General features: G+C 43.4%; 1 protein-coding gene across 2 annotated transcripts in view; it reads left to right on the top strand.

Annotated features, from left to right (window-relative positions):
- Positions 1 to 499: 499 nt before the first annotated feature.
- Positions 500 to 19714, top strand: part of SRGAP3 (SLIT-ROBO Rho GTPase activating protein 3) — a 242874-nt gene continuing 223659 nt past the window's right edge. For both annotated transcript variants that reach the window (XM_040245998.1, XM_040245997.1), the window contains exon 1: positions 500 to 1292. In XM_040245998.1, coding sequence (XP_040101932.1) covers positions 1226 to 1292 — 67 coding nt within the window. In that variant the 5' untranslated portion in view covers positions 500 to 1225. The remainder of the gene's footprint in view (positions 1293 to 19714) is intronic.

Here is a 19714-nt window from a genome sequence, read left to right as displayed (position 1 = left end):
TATTGATTTGCCCTGCGTCCTGCTAAACCCTTGTCCTGAGGTGGCTGGGTTTCCAGCAAGCCTGCTCCCAACGGCTTTGCAAAGCTGCATGTCTAAGACACTTGGCATTGTCCCTGCCGCCCCATAATGCTCCACAAATATTAATGAGCTTGCCTACATGGATCAGCCCCCTCTCCTCTGCTAGACAATCAGGCAGAGTGACAAAGTGTCACATAGCCTTTTCTTGAGAAATTGAATTAAATTGCATGTTGCAAAAAAAAGGTGGACCTTTTGGAGTTTTTGGAGGAAGAATTCCTAACCCAACTGCCAATGGTAGGAGTCTTCAGGGGCCTCTCACGCCTCCCCAGCCCAGTTCTTTTTCCTGCCTCCTTCCCTTTTGTGAGCCTTTCTTCCTCTTTTTGCTTGCAGTGAGTTCTGCTCTCCTGTAGGCTACAATGTGTCAGTTGTTATAAAATCCGGGAGGTGGAGCTTGGTGACGAAAGCGGTGGGGGAGCGCTCGGCCAGCCCTGCAGGGCGTGCAGTCCAGCCTCCGGTTCACCGGAGCTTAAGCCTTGCAGCAGAAGAACTTCCACCTCGCTCTCCTGGCTTTGAGCCTCACTGTATATCGGACCAGAGGCGCCGAAGGGAGGGAGGATGCGAAATGACCGGCCCTTTGGCAACCTGACCATCTCTTTAACAGAGCCTCGGAAAACCAGCCGGAGGCTGACTGCAGGACCAAGGAGGCGCCGCGCCTCTTGTGGATGTGTGTGTGTGTGTGTGTGAGTGTGTGTGAGAGGGTGAGCGGGTGTGAGGGTGTGCGAGTGTGCATCACGACTGCGTGTGTGCATGGCTGGATGAGTGCACCAGTGCACGCGTGAGTGTGTGACTGTGTGTGTGTGTGTGTGTGTGAGAGTGTGTGAGAGTGAGTGCTCTTGGTTATTATTTTTTTGGAAGAAAAATCTTGAAAATCTCGGGCAGGTTACTCTGCTCCTAGGGTGGTGGTTCTTCTGCAAGAGGAGTGGACCAGACCAAGCTACTTGAGACAATTTTCTCGCCAAGTAAAGAGAAATTTCCTCCGAGAACGAGAGGGATTTTTCCCTGGCTCTGCATCTGAGTGAAAGAGATTAGCCCCCTACACCTGTGAAATCGACCAGAGCCGTGTGATTACTAGGGTTGGAGCGAGGACTCGGGAAGAAAAGGAGCAATAAATCCAACAGCCTGTCAGTGCCTTTGGCCACATTGGAAGATGTCATCTCAAACTAAGTTCAAGAAAGACAAAGAAATCATTGCCGAATATGAAGCCCAAATAAAAGGTGAGATTCGGGCTGGGGAGTCATGCCTCCCCTCCCCTTTCCTTCTCTTGCTTTGGCTTTTTTTCCCTCTTTTCCTCCCTGCCATCATGAAATGTTGCTATGCATCAATAATCTTATTGTGAGGAGGAACAGTGGCAGCTGCACAAGTCCGGACTGGTTTCGACTGCAGAGAGCGCTGGCGCTGGGAGTACGGATTGTAGAACGGGCGGCGATCACTGCATTGCAGGTGTGTGAGGAGGCTCCTACACCCGGCTTTAGGAGTGTCTCAGATACTCCATCATCTTGGCCGTGACATGTTACTCTCAGGCCATTTTGACAGTCACTGCCAATGACAGTCACTGCCTCCTCCCCCTGCCATGCAAAAAGCCCCATAATATGATGTATATTTTTTGTGACCTGCTTTTTTTTTTTTTCCTCTTTCTCCTTTCTGGTTTTTGTTGTTGCTTTGCCTCTGCCCCTTTCTCTGGTCTGGAATTCACATGCATATACTGTGGGAAGCAGCATCCCTGGGCTGCACTTCTTTGTCGGGGTTGCCATGGATTAACTGTTATGGAGCATATTGATCCAAACTAATGCAGGCATTTAGGCATAAAGAGGGAGCTCAGTGCAGAAAATGTATTGTCTCGCAGTGTGCGGCCCCCATCACCGTCCGTGCGCTAGTGTTTAGGGTCATCAGCCTTCATTGAAGACCAGGAGTTCAGTGTGCCAGCTGGTAGATGCTGCCTGGCTTCCGTAGTGTCAGTGAAAGCCTGCCAGGAGGGTGAGATGACCTCTGGCTGCTTATTCCAGCTTTAGTGCCACTCACGGGGTGCACACTCCTCTCAGAAGCCGCTCCCTAAATCCACACTAGCAAGGGGAAAGAGGAAACCAGACACAATTGCATAGACAAATTCAGGTAGATTCCTTATTCAGGCCAGACTGGGGCTTCTCGCACCCTTGTGAGTCCTAGGCTCAGCTTTGGCAAGAAAACCATGAAAGCACCATCCAGCATGCTCACCCTTTCTTTTAGGATATACCCTAAGGGAAGCCTGGGCCTCTCGACATCTGATTTCTTTCTGGTCGTGGTTCTCCTTGCTGTGACATAGGGTGTGTTGTGATCTCTTGTAGAAAGAGTAAGGACCGAGTACATCTTCAGGGGATGCTGATGCCTGCCACCACCCCAGGACTATTGAGCAAGTTGGTTATTTGTTGCTCTGGTGACCTGAGGTTCCACACCTACTTCTAGGTGCTGCTGCTGCTCAAGGCTCAATGACCCAGGAAGTCAGGTGGCCTCCCCAGGAGCATTGGGAGGTCGTGCATCACAGCTGCTGTCCATGCTTCAGATGCTTGGGAAACTTTGGGAGGGGAACAGCCCATCAGGGGAGAGCTTTGTTTTTTTCCAGCCTTGCCAACCGTCTTGTGTCTTTTAGTTCTGGTCAAACCCAGCATGCAAATCACCTCTCGGCAGACCCCAGGGAGAAGTGAGCAGAAAACCCTGCTCTTCCCTGGGCTCCTCCTCTGCAGTTTTCAGTTCACTGTGGAAAACAGTGACTTACAAGGTTTTAGCCTTGCTGAAAATTTAGAAATCCACCCTTTTATTGGTCAGGGATCTGAATTCTCTGACTGTTCAATACAAAAACCTGCACACTTTTTAGGGAGTTTATGTTCTGTAAGACTAATGAGGCTGATTTTTATTTTTTTCTTTAAAAACTGAGTTTCCCATGAAAAATGCCATCAGAGAGAAGAGTAGGCCGAGTTTGGGACAGTTTGGGGTTTTTATAAGCATCGGCTTGGTAGGAAATGTACTTATCTCATTTTTGAAGGATTGCTACCACTGGGACCCTGAACTCTGCTTGAAGATCAATTAAGCATTTGTAGCTCTGAGTGATTCTTTTACTTTTTACGTTTTGTGTTTATTTTAACATCTAAATAGCAAGGGCAGGGTAATGCATTTCAGCAGGAAATTTGTCCAAATGATCTTATCCGTTCTAAACTCTAAATGTCTTTGCATTCTGGTTAAAAGAGTTTCATTTTATTCCTGTAAGGTTGACATCCACACCATTTAGGTCAGGATGCTACTGTGCCTGAAATTGGAATCTTTTCTGTCAAAATTCTATTTTTTCATCATCATCATCATCTATTGATGTGTGTTCAGGGCTCGATAGTTTCCATGGCTCACTCCCAGACCTCGCCCCTCTTGGTTTATGCAAAGTACAGACAGAGTTTGTAGGAGCTCAGTCTTAGAGATGAGGAAACGGAGGCCTTGTAATGTTAAATGACTTGCCCAAGGTCACAAGGTGGGAAATGGGAAGGCAGTTGGTTTCCTTCCAGGCCCAATGTCCCCGATACATTGTTTCATTGATACAAGCTGTCCCTTGAAGGACTGATGTCAGTAGCAGATGGCAGTTTTGTGGTGGGGACCGGCTGCCTCCCAGTCACAGTCCATTGTTTACCCTCTTACTTTCCTCCCTTGCCTTTGTTGCTGGCCTCTGAAGACCATTTGACCAGTCATCAAAAATAATGCCTGACGCCAATTACTTTGGGTATCATTTGGCCAATTTAGCACAAACATTCCACCTAGTCTGACGGATTTCGTCCTCTGTGCATTTTTTTGGGGGGGGCTTTTGATTTTTAAAAGTAATACTGAGTTCTTTGTTGGCTTAGTCCCTTTTTTCTCTTTTTGAAGAATTTACTGACTGGAACAAAGGGGACTGTTTTCAAAGTTCTTTTTCCTATTGTGAAAAATTTCAGACTCGTGCCTTCTCTTGCCTAATTGGACCCTTGAATCCCTTTGATTAGATACCTGTGACACAATAGACACCATATGCTTGCACATTCCCAGTGATGGGAAACTCACCACTTCCCAAGCCCACATATTCCATTTTTAGACCACTCTGGCTGTTGTAAGGAGTTTTTTATGTTGGGTTAAGTATGTCTCTCATCCACCTTTTGGTTCTATACCTTGGGACTTCATAGAACGAGACAGATGCTTTTTCCCCATGACTGCCCATTGGATATTTGCAGACTCTGGTCATCAACCCTGAGCCGTGATTCTCATTTGCTCATGCAAGGTGGTTCACTGCTGCTTTATCATCTTAACTCTCTTTTGGATCTTCTGCATCCTGGATTGCTAACTCCAGGCCTTTGAGTGCTTGGCAGAGAGAATAAGTGAGTGAAGCTGGCCAAGTAAGATTATTTGTGGCAGTTGGCCTACCACCTCAGCCAGGGCAATATAAGAAGTAGGGTGGTGATTATGATTGGCCTGAGAACACGTGCTGTCCAAATGGGCAGTCACTACTTGGGTTCAACCAGTTGTTACCATTTAGAATGTAGGCCTAGCCAGATCTTTCAGTTTTTCAACAGATGCCATTAATCTGGATTAGAGCTTTATGCTTTTAAAGAGATTTTGCCAAATGGACCTGCAGAAGACTGTACTGTCAAAAATCCTCTTCAAGAGTGATACTAAGTTCTAAGTGAGACGCTTTAAATGTGGTCAGAGAAAGAAAACAACATCACTTCCTAATTTATGGTGTATGTAATGCTTCTATTAATATAGCTCAAGGGTTGAATTAGCCCTTTTCACTGCCCACTCTCTCGTTGCACCATATATATTGTATCTGCTATGTTTCTCCAACCCACTGGGCTAGGAGCCTTATCAGAGAGAAGAAAATGAAATGAATTTAATATGACTTGTTCTTGGTGACCCTGTGCTGGCTCCAAATGGATATTGTTTCTTGTCTGAGGTGTTCACAAGTGTTCCTTTATGAACCTGTTCAGGAACCCTACCTGAGAGTGACACCATATTCTCCAGTCTGGAGCTGGCAAACTCAAACTTCTTTCCCCCTTTGAAAATCAGAACATTTTCCCATCTCCAGCTTTTTGGCACTTATCCTATCTTTCACAGTATCCTCAAAGATCACTGATAGTGTTTGGTAATCTTATTCACAAGCATTTTCCAGTAACCTGGGTTCTAATTCATCTTGCTATCAGATATAATGGTCTGTTTTGCGTTTATTCAGAGTTCAAATTTCCATTTCATCCTAATAGAAAATGAAAATAGAAATTCAGTGATTGACTTCAGTGTTTGTTTTTTTAATTACACATCCATATTCATTTTAGGCCATCTTTTTAATGGCATAAATCTAGAATTGAGGGGAAGAAGAGCAGGTAGCGAAGACGACCACAGAGAAGCATTTATTTACTCATTCACTTATACATTTACTCAGTGAACACTGAGTGTCGACTTTGTTCTTAGCCTTGTGCTGAGTGTCGTGAGAGATGCAAAATATATAATATATCCTTAATTTCCAAGAGTTTTCTTGGAATATGGCAATAAAATCAGTGAAGGAAAAGAAAGAAAAATCTAAAATCTAAAAAAGTCCCAATTTAGCATGAGAATGAATTTAATCTTAAAGAGATTATGCCATAGAGTGATTGGACAATGACCTTAAGAGCCATCATCACCTTCACTGGCTTCGGTGAGGAAAGTAGGCTGGGTTGGGGAACAGTGGGGAGTAGTGGGGACTGTGGCTAACTAGGGAGCTCATTTAGAGGAGGCAGCCCCTGCTCAGTTCTGTCATTACCGTGAAGGGATGTAAGCCCAGAGTGGTTAGTTCTTTCAGTGTTTCCAGAGCATCTGGATTTCAAAACAAAGTCTCCTGATTTTTATTTTAAATATTTAGAAATTTAACTTTTAAAACATTTTAAAAATGAGGTTGTCTTTTCCATTATTGAGCTGTAAGAGTTCTTTCTACATTTTGGATACAAGTTACTTATGAAATAAAAGATTTGCAGAGTTCCATTCTGTTGGTTAACTTTTCTCTTTTCTGATGGAGTCCCTTGAAGCACAAAAGTTTTTAGTTTTTATGAAGCTTTATCTGTTTTTTCATGCGTTTGGTGTCATATCTAAGGATTCTTTGCCAAATCCAAGGCCATGATGAAAATCTCCAAATTTTTAAGAGGTAGTGCCAGTTTATAAGAAATACTTTGCTTTCTGAATGAATCTGTCAGTAAGAAAGCTTCAGCCCATGCCCACCAGTCTTCAACTTCTGGCTTACAAGTTGAAGTCCATAAAGGGTCTTGCTGATGAGGCCTCATCCAGTTTACCTGTTTCATCTTCAGGTGTTTTCCTTATAATAGGCCTGTACGGTCCTAACTACATCAGAATGATTCCTTGTCTCTGACTCCTCCATACATTTTCCCACCTCCAAATATTTCCCCATTTGTGCCTTTATTCTGCTTAAAATGTCTTCCTTCTCCCCCCACCCCAACTTTTTTGGTTTGGCCAACTCCTGACCATCCTTCACTGCCTGCTCAAATGATCCCTCTTCCATGATGCCTTCCTAATAACTCTTCCAGGCAGAATCATATCTGCCTTTCTCTTCTGGATTTCATTATCCTTCATTACAATTTTGTGTTCAGTATTTTGGCCACGAACTCTTGAGAAATGCTTATGGTCATTTTCATTTCCCCCATGTGATTGGTGTATAATCAGTTGAAGCAGTGGCTAATAATTACTAACAAGAAGTTTTACTTTCCTAACTCACAGCCAAGCTCAAGTTGGAGTTATATTTTCTTTGATATTTGTCTTAGCTTGGGTCGCTATAACAAAATACCACAGGCAGCTGGGAAGCTTAAATAACAGACATTTATTTCTCACAATTCTGGAGGCTGGGAAGTCCAAGATCAAGGTGCCCACAGATTTGGCTCCTGTTGAGAGCACACTGTCCTGCTTGTAGCCTTCTTGCTGTGCTCACACCGTCTTTCCTCTGTGTGTAAAGAGAGAGCTCTCTGTCCTCCTCTTCTTAGAAGGGGACTAATCCCATTATGAGGGCACCATACTCATTATCTCATGTGAACCTAATCACCTCCCAGAGGCCCCGCCCATCTCCACACACCATCACGTTGGAGGTTAGGGCTTCAACATGTGAATTTTAAGGGGAAACACCAAGCATTCAACCCCTAACAACATCATATTTTCTGTGCCATTGAAAGTAGGGGTTTTATTCGTTAAGGGAATATTCTTCATGGTTTGATGAATTTCCTTGTTTGTCCCTGATAGGGGAGATATTTATCTATGAAGATTGGATGAAGGCTGATGTGTTTAAAGACAAGGTGATGTTTGACAAGGTGATGTCTATCATGTTCATGGTGGGAAGTTGGTTGGGGAGCATGGCACATCAGTCGGGAAATCAGTGGATCTGGGGTGTGTATTGGAGTTCCCACCACCAGAGTTTATATGTTAGGGGCTACTTTTCCTTTCCAGAAACCTCTATTATTTGTTCACTCATTCATTCACTCACCATTCATTCAATGACTGGTACAAGCCATGCTTCAGGCTATATGGTTTTGTTTAGCGATGGGATGTAATTAATTTTTATTTATCTCTAAGTCTCAGTCATGCATATGGTGTCTCATTTCGTGATCCCCTAAATTCTGAAAAATAGTCATTATTATTACTATCTTATAGATAAAACCTGAAATCCAGAGAAATATGTTGTATTAGATTGCATAGTGAATAGTGGCAGAACCAAGGTTTAAATTGGAGGGGTCTGACTTCCAGCTGTGCAGGGAGGCAAGAAATATGCCAGGGCAATTCTGCTTTGAAACCCAGGGGTTTCTTCACTGGGGTCCAGTCTGGGACGGGTCTTAGTCTTTGACTTCCTGCCTTTCCTAGCCCTTCTACAATCCTTCTGATGAAACCTTGCCTATGCCCCAACTTGAGGCTGCTTAGCTGTGTGAGATCCCTCTCTCCCACCCCAGGAAGTCATCTTTGAAAAAGTACCTACTGGAGAATTGATAGAGGCTCCACCAACCTGGAAACACAGAACCAGAAATCTTAGATGTCTGCTAGTCCAATGCTCCCACTTTTGTATTTCCCTCCAGATGTGGAGACTGATGTTCAGAGAAGAATTCTGGCTTGTAGACACTTCTAGACCATATTTCCATGAACACAAAAGCTTTTTTGCTTGGTTCATTGCTGTAACCTTGTGCCTAGCATCTCATTGGTGATCAGTAATGATATTGCGTTGAATTGCTCCGGTGGGTGGGGCAAGTCTGGGTGGTGGTGGTTGCTTGGGAGGCAGAGCAGAGCAGTGCCTTGGAAAACACAATGAGGTGAGGATAGAAGAGGGTAAGGATTGGAGAGGTCAGGAGGACATGAGGTTAGGCTGGTTCAGAAACCGGGTCCTGTCCTTGTAGCTGCTAGGAAGTTGGGGGGATAGGGGCTGACTCTTAAAGGTGCTGAGTTTAAATTCAGAACCTCTGGCCTAATACAGGCCACAGCAGGCTGTATTCTGGGCTCTATTTCCCTTGTAAATGATTTGTTCCTGATGGCTTGTTGGTGTTTATAAAATTTCTTGGCTGGCCCAGGAGTGGGGTTTTGGCTCTGTTCTCTTAATTTGTTTAATCATTAGGCCAATTTATGTTTGGAGTAGTGTTCCCTGAGGTGTATTCCATGAAATTGGATGTAAAGAGGAATTGGGTGGAAAAAAATAGTTCTGTGGTCAAATAGGTTTTGGAAGTTCTAGTATGAAGTGAGTTAAATAGGCTTGTTTCCCACAGGACTTATGGGAACCTTGAATGTGTTAAGTATGAACTGCCAAGAAGGGGCCACAGATGTTCCTCAAACTTTATTCAGTCTTGTAAACCTTCATGGGATATCCACAAGACTGTGTTCTGAAGGTTGACAATGTCGGGCTATAGTTTGTGGGTTATCCAGTTTCTTTCTCTTTTTGCCTTTTACCCAGTTCCCTAATTTTTATAGTTTCCTAACAGGACAGTGTGGAGAAGGGAAGAGATAAAACAAATGTGTATCCAGCTCAGATAAATGATTTCAATGTGGTGTTTTGAGGTCACTTAGAAAATGTGGGTTTTGACATTTCCAATTACTGGGCGCTCAACCATTGATTTAAATGGTAATTTGGCGACAGCTCTTTCTGATCAATATGTGCGGCATGTGCACGTGTGCCTGGCTGCGTGTGATAGTTGCGTTCAGGGGGCCTTGAATGGACCTGGGTGCCCCCCCTGGGATAGCACAGTCGATGCCAGGTGATAATGGTGCAGACGGACACGCAGACGCCCACAGCCTGTGGAGCCTCAGAGGAAGCAGTCTCAGCCCTATGATTTTCTTTATTTTTCTGTAACTTGACTTACATTTCACATCTCTGTTCTGCTGGAAATGACAGAAATAAATCTAAGGAGATTGGTTTCTTCTTGCTTTCTCCAGCATTGTGGCCCAAGGTCCAGGGGGGCTGGGGTAGTGCCAAGGGGACTTCTGTTGTGGTTTATCATCAGCCTACTTTGGCAACTACTGAGATATCCTCCTTCCTGCTGGATCTGCAGTGGTCAGTCCTGCACTGATACTTCTCTGTTCCAAACCTGAGGCCACTTTGCCCATTCCCCTCCTCAGCTCCTTCTATGAGATATGCAGGCACCAGGAGTCATCCTGAGGCTCCCATACCATGCTGGGGCATGAGAGTCTCTGGACATTTGTCTCAGGCTCATGTTGCCACTTCTCCTCCAAGGCCTTCCTAGGGTGCCACCTGGGGAAGTGGCCCAGCTCCTCCAGCCTCAGATTTTGCAACTATATGTGGGCATTCTGTCATCACCCACTCTCCCTGGGCTTGTCTAAGGTGAGATAGGGTGGGGATTATTTTCTTACAGATCCATAAAAGCTACATACACCTTGCCTTACAGTCTCCTATAATCTGTATCTGTGTGAGGAGGAGGGGAGGGGTGGGGAAGGGGGTTAATAGGGGTGGTCCCCTGGCTCTTTGTCATCAGACTTTCTTTCAGATCTTTTGTCCATAACCCACATTCTTTCTCTTCTCCCTGAGAACTAGGGTTTTGAAAGTCAAAAGCCAAGAATTGACCCTTTCCCTGTATTATCCCTGAGGCACTGAGCAGAGAATGCCCTCCCTGCCTCAGTAATGTTCAGGAAATCTAAGGAAATATGAGAGAAAAACCTTCAATACTCCATCCCTATCTACACTATCCTGGCCCAGTCCATTACCACCTCTTGCTGGGACCATGGCAATATCCCCCTATCTCAGAGTTTTTCTGCCTCCACAGCTACTGATGTTTGGGTCTGCGTCATTTTTTGTTGTGGGAGCTGTCCTGCACCATGTGGGATGTTGAGCTGCATCCCTGACCTAACCCACTTGATGTCAGCAGCAACACCCCCTCCCCCGACAAGTTGTCACAACCAAAAATGTCTCTAGACATTGGCAAATGTCCCCTGGGGGGTGGTGGAAATAAGCCCCAGTTAATGCCACTAAAAAACTGACAAGTAGATTCAAGGTATTAGATCTGATAGATAAAGTGCTTGAAGAACTATGGACAGAGGTTTGTGACATTGTACAGGAGGCAGTGATCAAGACCATGCCCAAGAAAAAGAAATGCAAAAAGGCAAAATGGTTGTCTGAAGAGTCCTTACAAATAGCTGAGAAAAGAAGAGAAGCTAAAGGCAAAGGAGAAAGGAAAGATATATCCATTTGAATGTAGCGTTCCAAAGAATAGCAAGGAAAGATTAGAAAGCCTTCCTCAGTGATCAATGCAAAGAAACATAGAATGGGAAAGACTAGAGATCTCTTTAAGAAAATTAGAGATACCAAGGGAACATTTCATGCAAAGATGGGCTCAATAAAGGACAGAAATGGTATGGACCTAACAGAAGCAGAAGATATTAAGAAGAGGTGGCAAGAATACACAGAAGAACTATACAAAAAAGATCTTCATGACTCAGATAACCATGAGGGTGTGATCACTCACCTAGAGCCAGACATCCTGGAATGCGAAGTCAAGTGAGCCTTGGAAAGCATCACTACAAACAAAGCTAGTGGAGGTGATGGAATTCCAGCTGAGCTATTTCAAATCCTAAAAGATGATGCTGTGAAAGTGCTGCGCTCAATATGCCAGCAAATTTGGAAAACTCAGCAGTGGCCACAGGACTGGAAAAGGTCAGTTCATTCCAGTCCCAAAGAAAGGCAATGCCAAAGAATGCTCAAACTATTGCACAATTGCACTCATCTCACACACTCGCAAAGTAATGCTCAAAATTCTCCAAGTCAGGCTTCAATAGTACACGAACCATGAACTTCCAGATGTTCAAGCTGGATTTAGAAAAGGCAGAGGAACCAGAGATCAAATTGCCAACATCTGCTGGATCATTGAAAAAGCAAGAGAGTTCCAGAAAAACATTTGCTTTATTGACTATGCCAAAGCCTTTGACTATGTGGATCACAACAAACTGTGGAAAATTCTTCAAGAGATGAAAATACCAGACCACCTGACCTGCCTCCTGAGAAATCAATAAGCAACAGTTAGAACTGGACATGAAACAACAGACTGGTTCCAAATCGGGAAAGGAGTACATCAAGGCTGTATATTGTCACCCTGATTATTTAACTTATATGCAGAGTACATAATGAGAAAGCACAGCTTGTGCTGGAGGAAGCACAAGCTGGAATCAAGATTTCTGGGAGAAATATCAATAACCTCAGATAGGCAGATGACACCACCCTTATGGCAGAAAGTGAAGAAGAACTAAAGAGCCTCTTGATGAAAGTTCAGTTCAGTTCAGTTGCTCAGTCATGTCCGACTCTTTGCAACCCCATGAACCGCAGCAGCCAGGCCTCCCTGTCCATCACCAACTCCCGGAGTCCACCCAAACCCATGTCCTTTGTGTCAGTGATGCCATCCAGCCATCTCATCCTCTGTCGTCCCCTTCTCCTCCTGCCCTCAGTCTTTCCCAGCATCAGGGTTTTTTCAAATGAGTCAGCTCTCTGCATCAGGTGGCCAAAATATTGGAGTTTCAGCTTTAACATCAGTCCTTCCAATGAACACCCAGGACTGATCTCCTTTAGGATGAATTGGTTGGATCTCCTTTAGAGGAGAGTTAAAAAGTTGGCTTAAAACTCAACATTCAGAAAATGAAGATCATGGTATCCAGTCCCATCACTTCATGGCAAATAGATGGGAAACAATGGAAACTGAGAGACTTTATTTTTTGGGGCTCCAAAATCACTGCAGATGGTGACTGAACCTATGACCAACTGAGACAGCATATTAAAAAGCAGAGACATTACTTTACCAACAAAGATCTATCTAGTCAAAACTATGGTTTTTCCAGTAGTCATGTATGGATGTGAGAGTTGGACTAAACAGAAAGCTGAGCATGGAAGAATTGATGCTTTTGAACTGTGGTGTTGGAGAAGACTCTTGAGAGTTGGACACTTGAGAACTGGACTGCAAGGAGATCCAACCAGTCAATCCTAAAGGAAATCAGTCCTGAATAGTCATTGGAAGGACTAGTCCTGAAGTTGAAACTCCAATACTTTGGCCACCTGATGTGAAGAATTGACTCATTAGAAAAGAGCCTGATGCTGGGAAAGATTTAAGGCAGGAGGAGAAGGGGATGACAGAGGATGAGATGGTAGGATGGCATCACCGACGCAATGGATGTGTTTGAGTAAGCTCCGGGAGATGGTGATGCACAGGGAAGCCTGGTGTGCTGCAGGCCATGGGGTCACAAAGAGTTGGACATGACTGAGTGACTGAACTGAAGTGAATGCCACTATTCCTAAGTGATCTCCCTGCTGCTTCTCTTGTCTTCCGAGTCTGTTCTCCCCACAGCAGCCACAACATAATTTAATCATGTCACTTCCTAGTTTCAAACCCTCCAGTAGAATTTCACGGTTCAAGAATCGAATCCAAATGCCTAGCTGGGCTTATGAAACCATGCTCTGTCCATCTTGGACACCTCACCTCTCCGCCTCCCTCCTTGAATTCTCTAAACTTGTACCCACTTTGAGACTTTGCACGTAACTTTTCCTTCTTTCTGGAACCCTATTAACCCTGTATTGTCACATGGCTGGCTCCTTCTAGGTATTTGACCCTTGCCTTGCCTATTATTTTCTGATCACCCAAGACTCAGGAGAGCACTTATAGCTCTATGATATTTTTCCTCTTTAAATTTTTTTCTTTTTTTTTTTACCAGAATTGAAAGTCTATAAGAACAAGACTTTTGTTTTTCTGTTCATTTGTGTTTTATTAGTACCTAGAACAACATTTGGTGTGTAATAGGTGACTGTGGGATTTGGTAAGTGAATGGTGAGAGTAAATGTCATTGTTCTGGACTGTGTACATAAGGACATGTATATATTCTGCTTTGGGGTGCATGGTTTGTACCAGAAATTACAGTTTAGAGGCACAAAATGGAGCAGATTCAAGCTTTCTGAAACCCTGACCAAGAGGTAATTCAAGAAGATGAAGAATCAAAGAAGGGGCAGTTGTGTCTCTGTAAAACTATCCAACCTTTGGCTTGGAAGGGAATGAAGTAGAGAGACCAGGGGGCCACTTGCAAGGATACTACAGGGAATTTAATATTTTCCACTAATTGAGTATGTATGTAGCTGAAAGGGGGACACAAAAGGGGATAAAATATAGACTCTGTCCCTGTCTTTGATGGACTCACAGTTTTCTAGGAAAGGTAGTTGAAGAAAAATAGATGGATCGATTATGATACAGTCTGGTCAGTATTGGGACAGTGCTGGAATCACACTGTGAAAACAGAGTGAAAGCGACAGCTTTGTTGAGGAGAGTTGGAGATCTAGAAGAAATGACTTTTAGGTAGGGCTTTGAAGGTTGGGTAGAAGCTCTCCAAGTGTTGAAAGGCATTTCATGAAGAGAGAACAGCATGTGCAAAGGCATGGGGGTCATGAAAGGACCTGGGTACTTGGACAGTGGTGAAAAGTCTGATGTTGCTAAAATCCAGGGTAAGTAGATTAGAGTGGGGGTAGGGGATGAGACCAGAAGTGACAGGAGTTTAAAGTTCATTTCTAGCCATTGGCTCTGTGAGTCTTTGATATTGGAGATACTGGATGAAACTTATTTTTTGATAATTTTTTTCTGATTTTGGATGTAATACATGCTCATTCTTTTAAAAGTTTTGAAAATACAGGGGAAAAAAGAATCTAGAAGCTACTACTTGAGATAATCACTATAAAAATTAAATGTATTACCTTCTAGATTTCATACCTCTATCAAATCTGTTATACATACATACATATATATATATATATATATATATATATATATATATATATAATAAAAAATGGGCTTCCCTGATGGCTCAGGTAGTAAAGAATCTGCCTGCAATGCAGGAGTCCCAGGTTCATTCCCTGAGTTGGGAAGATCCCCTGGAGGAGGAAATGGCAACCCACTCCAGTATTCTTGCCTGGAGAATCCCGTGGATAGAGGAGCCTGGTGGGCTACAGTCCATGGGATCGCAAAGAGTCAGGCACAACTCAGCGACTAACATTTTCACTTTCATCTATGATGGGATCATAGGTCTTTAATAGGTCTTTAATGAAAAGTTATAAAAATAAAGCAGAGAGGCACATCATCATAGGCCTGTAGGACTATGGCTTGAAATAGAGTATGTCCTTACAATAAAGAGACTTTGCTAAGTAAGAACCAGTCAATATGCATGACCTCCCACATGTTTTGATGGTCCACGAGGGAGGGCTGGGGACTTGTTTACTGGAAACCGTTTTCTTGTGGTGATAGACTTGTGTGGCCATTTCTGTCCCACCAGATTTATATAAAGCTCATCAAGAACTTCCCTCCACATCTGTTCCTACTACTTTCAGCTAATAAATTTCCCCTTCCTTGTCCCCCATAGTCTCACTTCCCTTTTGGTACCCAGGCAGCTGTTCCTGCCTTTGGCAGGAAGTATTAAAAGGAGAATCCTGTCAAAGGCAAAGACTTAAGGCTCCACAGCAGGTTCCTCCTCCCCGCTGGTACTTTCCCTCATTGTTGCTCCTCTGCCTGCATCCCTGGTCATCAGTGGTGCTTTTGGGATTCCTGATTGCTGGTCTGCTCCCAGCAGTGGTACCTTGCTATTCCCCTTGCTTCTGATGGCTAGTGAGGGTATTTTCAGAGTATAGTTTACTGTTGATCAGTAAGTTTTCCAACCTTTGCCAGACAGAACATCCTGGATCCCTGTGGGTAGGTAGAGTTCCCATGGAGGAGTTGTCCCCAGTGGGAGGGCACAGCTCCACAGGGGAATCTTCCATAGCTTAAAGTGCCTTATGTGGAGCCAGAGACGGATGCCACGAGAGGACCTTCTCAGTAAAACACCTTAGCCACCTTCAGGGATACAAAACGGCGGGTGTCTCTTCTCTGATTTCGTTTGTACTAAAGAACACAAATTGGCCGAGCACAACATGGCTGCTTCCCAGCTGTCATCTCAGCAGGACGTTTCCAAGCAGAGTTACCGGCATGTTACTTTTTAGTTCACAGAATCTTTATTTTGATCAGTAGTCTCTCCAGACAGCGTGTTTTGGATCTCCCGAAGATATATCATGTTGGAGAAACCAAGGCGGGATGACAGCCACTCTCGCTTCTGACACCCGGTAATCCATTACTGCTTACCTTCCCAGCCTGGTCATTTGGGCTTCTGACCTTTTGCCTGATTGTGTTTATTTGTCCCTTGACAAAGCTACTCTAGGGCTTTTGTTTTGGCCTGATCCTTCTGTCTCAGGCCTTACTCTGAGTACCTGTGTCTTGCTGGATCTCCTACTTGGGATAATATTGCCATCGAAACTCTGTCAAAAATGGTGGAGGCCCTATTGTTTTATGCCAGAAACACAGAATTGTTAGACCATTGGGAATAGTGGGAAAGAAATGTTGAGAATGTAGTGATCCAGTTCACTTTGATTTAGTTTAACAAGTATTTAATGAGTTCCTACTATGTTCCCTGACCTCATAGACTTTATAGTGCTGTGAGAAAAACAAAATTTAGCTTGTAATTACAAAAATACTGAGTATTATGAAAGAGTGATTTAGAAGTCTTCGGGGAACTATAGGAAATGGATCTAAATGGTTGACAATGTTGTGATTTCTGATATTGGTCTATAAAACTGAATCAATTGGCTAAGCTTACCTTCCCACCGTTATTTTCTGAGTTATATAATATTTAGACTGAGCCTTCTCTCCATTGGAGAGGGTCAGAAGCCATCAAAATACTTAAGGGGTCAGGAAGATGGGTACTTCTAAGAGAAACACACAATTCTTTGTGTAAAAGATAAAAATGGTTCCAAAAAGGGAATTTCATAATAGTTATACTCAAGTTGGTAAATATAATCATTGGATAAGTGCTTTTAAGGTGAAATTAAAGCCAGGGATCAACTGAAGAGGATTGAAATCCATCTTGGTTGGATAGAGTTTTGCTAAAGTCACAGAAAATGGCTGAGACAAGAATACGGATTGTAAAAGGAGGCAGCTGTGATGGGTTAGGGATCATTCTCTGGATGGAATTGCACAGACCTGGGTTTGAGTCTTGGCTTGTGGCTTATTAGCAGAATGATAAGTCTTTCTATATACAAGAAAGAGAAGAAAACACAGATAATATCCTGCCAGTTCCCCTATTTGAAAAATGGGGATAGTAATCCTTCATTTGTGTGTGTGTGTGTGTGTGTGTGTGTGTGACAGAGCGGGGGTGGGGGTAGGAGAGAGAGAGAATTAGCTGAAACAAGACAAATCAGAATTTCTGGCATGCTTCTTGGCACATATGAGCATTCACTGAACGGTGGAAATGTTAGCTCAACCTGTCAGAAGGGCACCAGCATTGAGTCCTGGAGAGTGAACCCGAGCCTACAGGTGAAACCCTTAGTGAATGCACCAGATTAGGGGGAGAAGAGAGTGAGGCAGTACTGGAAAACCATCAGGAGATGATGGGTTACAAGTATGGGCAGCTAGAAGAGGAAGGCTCCAGTAAGTCTTAGGCACCATGCCTTAAGTAGGCATGATGCTTTTTCTTGCCCTATTGCATTTTTTTCCCCAGTGTGGCTCCTGGGCCACCCACATCAGAATGTCTGGGGTTTGATACGCAGGAATCTGCATTTTACAAGTGTCCCAGTTTTCATGAACTTGGAATGTTTGAACCTGGTCTGTAGTGAGTTCACCAGCTTGACTGTTTGTGTATCATTTTTTTGAAGGCAAAAGAACATTTAATTGTCATGTAGACTACTGATGAATGAGAAAAAGAACCAAACCTGAGCACTGTGTGCATGTGTGTGCATGTGTATTAAAATCCTGTGTTTTTTTAAAATAAAAAAAAAGTGTCTTTATATATTGACGCGTGTGTAAAGAGTCCCGTAGTTCTTACTGACTGGTAATGATGTTTACTGTTGGGAACTATGATTGAGGTGGAGGTCAGGGATAGGGGCAGGATGGCAGTGACGGGGAACACTGAAGAGGAGATCTTTTCCCCTTATATTGGTCAGTATTGATTCACTTCTAAAGTAATGAGCTTGATTACTTTTCTAATTAAAAAACCCACCAACTTGACAATAAGTAAGGCATTTGACAAATTTTCCTGCTATGGAAGATGTTCAAACATCTTTCTTATCAAAAGAAAGAAAGAATGGTAGAAAGAAAGAAAGACACCTATAAGAGATTTAAGTTATGATTTATTTCTTATGGTGTTCATTATATAGTGTAAGAATGCTTGCTGAAATGAAATTATTATTTTACTGGTTTATTTCCCCATGTAGCAAGGAAAGTGCTTTTCCCTTCTCTTTCAAAATTTTAAGACATAGGCATGGAGGGGGAATAGTCAAGCCCAATCATTTAATTTATTGGATTTAAATCAGAAGCCATTGTGGTGCTATGTCCAGATTCAGGGATTCAGAGGCATAGACCCGGTTTTCCATCTGTGATCTGTGTTTTGAATAAGGCACATCTCTGTTCTGCATCCTTGTTTCCTCATCTGTACGATGAGGGTGTTACCTACCTTTAAGGCTAGTCACTGTGAGGATCAGATGAGGTGCTGCATGAGAGAGTAAACTCTAGAGTGCTGCAGAAATGTTAATTATTTCTATTTTTGCCTAGTGCCCTCCCCCTCATGCTGCTATTACCGCAGGGTTGTTTATGTGTCTGTCTCCCTGTGAGCTCATTGAGTGCAAGGGCCTTGTTTTATTCATTCCCCAAATTCTTATGCCTAGTGCCTGCCACACAAGAGGCATTCAAAGCAAGTTCTGGAATAGCTATCAAGGATAGAAAAATACATGCACAGTTAGGTTTCAGCTTATGAAAATATTAAGATGTTCTTCCAGGAAATGATGTCTTCTACTTCTATTTAAAGGAATTTTAAAAAATTCACTCAAGTCCACAACAGCAGTGATATTGCTCACAGAAGGTAAACAATTCTATTAAGGAAAATTTAATTGCCCGATTTCTAAAGAGACGGCCACAACTCTCCATCCTCACTACTGTCAAGTACAGGATGGCTGTTTCCAGGGAGGACAACATGAATGAAAAAAGATTCTGAAAAGGAAAATCCTGATACTCCTTGAGAAAAGTCTCCCAAGAAACAGAAATGCCCCCGGATTACCAGTTTCCTTTATTGTTTGTCAGAGCCCTAGAATAAGCCTTCTCTGGAATCCTCAGACAAAGAGCCTCTTCGGCCTCTACCCCAGACCTTGGCTGGTGAACCACAAAGTCCCTTATTTCCCCTGGAAAATAAATTGCTTGACAAAATTGGAAGGATTATCTGAGGCCCAATTTAGGGGGATCTGGTACCTCTAAGACCCAGGTAATTATCATCTGAATGGGCCGAGGGGAGGACTGGGGCCAAGACTGGAATCAGCTCTGTTCTAGATCTGTAGTGAGGACAGAAGGGACCAGTCTCAGCTCTGGTAATCTGGACCGTCCTCCAGTACTGCCATGAATGGCACTGTCTTCTGCCTTTCCTGTACCAGTTGCCTAAGCCAGAACAGCTGGAGAGCACCATTACATAGGTTCATAATTGTCCAAACGAGTACTGATTGTTGCGTGGACCATCATCAGCCTAGGTGAAGTCTCTAGTGGCTTGCCAAAAGGCTCTGTCCTGTTCATTGTTTTAAGTGAGTCTTTGGTTGAGGACATGAGCATGCCCATCCAGTTTGAGAATGTCAGGAAACCAAGGAATGCAGGCTTAGTGATCAGGACATGGTTGTTGATACTGAACTATCTAAGGTTTTCAGGCCAGATTCTGTACTTTCTAACTGTGTGACTTTGGGCAAGTCTTTTCATCTCTTTGAGCTTCAGTTTCCCCATCTGAAAAGTGGAGATAATTATCCAACCTCAAAGAGTTATCTGGGGGGTTAAGTGAGATAAGGGAAGTAAAGCCCTCCACACAGTGCCTGGCACATAGTAAGGACTTAGTGTTAGCTATTATTGTTAGTAATCATAACTATAAGAGTAGTATGGCCAGCTTGGGAGTCCAGTAGATCTGGGCTCAGATTCCAGCTATACCACTTATTAGTTGTAAACACATTGTTGAACCTCTCTGAGGCTCAGCTCTCTGTACCATTGTAAAATAGGAACAATAATACCTATCTTAGGCATTTCTGTAAAGAATTCAGGCCAGATGAGACACACAGGAGATGCTCCATAAA

This window comes from Oryx dammah, unplaced genomic scaffold (assembly GCF_014754425.2).
Source record: "Oryx dammah isolate SB20612 unplaced genomic scaffold, SCBI_Odam_1.1 HiC_scaffold_9, whole genome shotgun sequence".
Lineage (NCBI taxonomy): Eukaryota > Metazoa > Chordata > Mammalia > Artiodactyla > Bovidae > Oryx > Oryx dammah.
The sequence above is the reverse complement of the archived record's forward strand: the minus strand, read 5'-3'. Positions and strand labels throughout refer to the sequence as shown.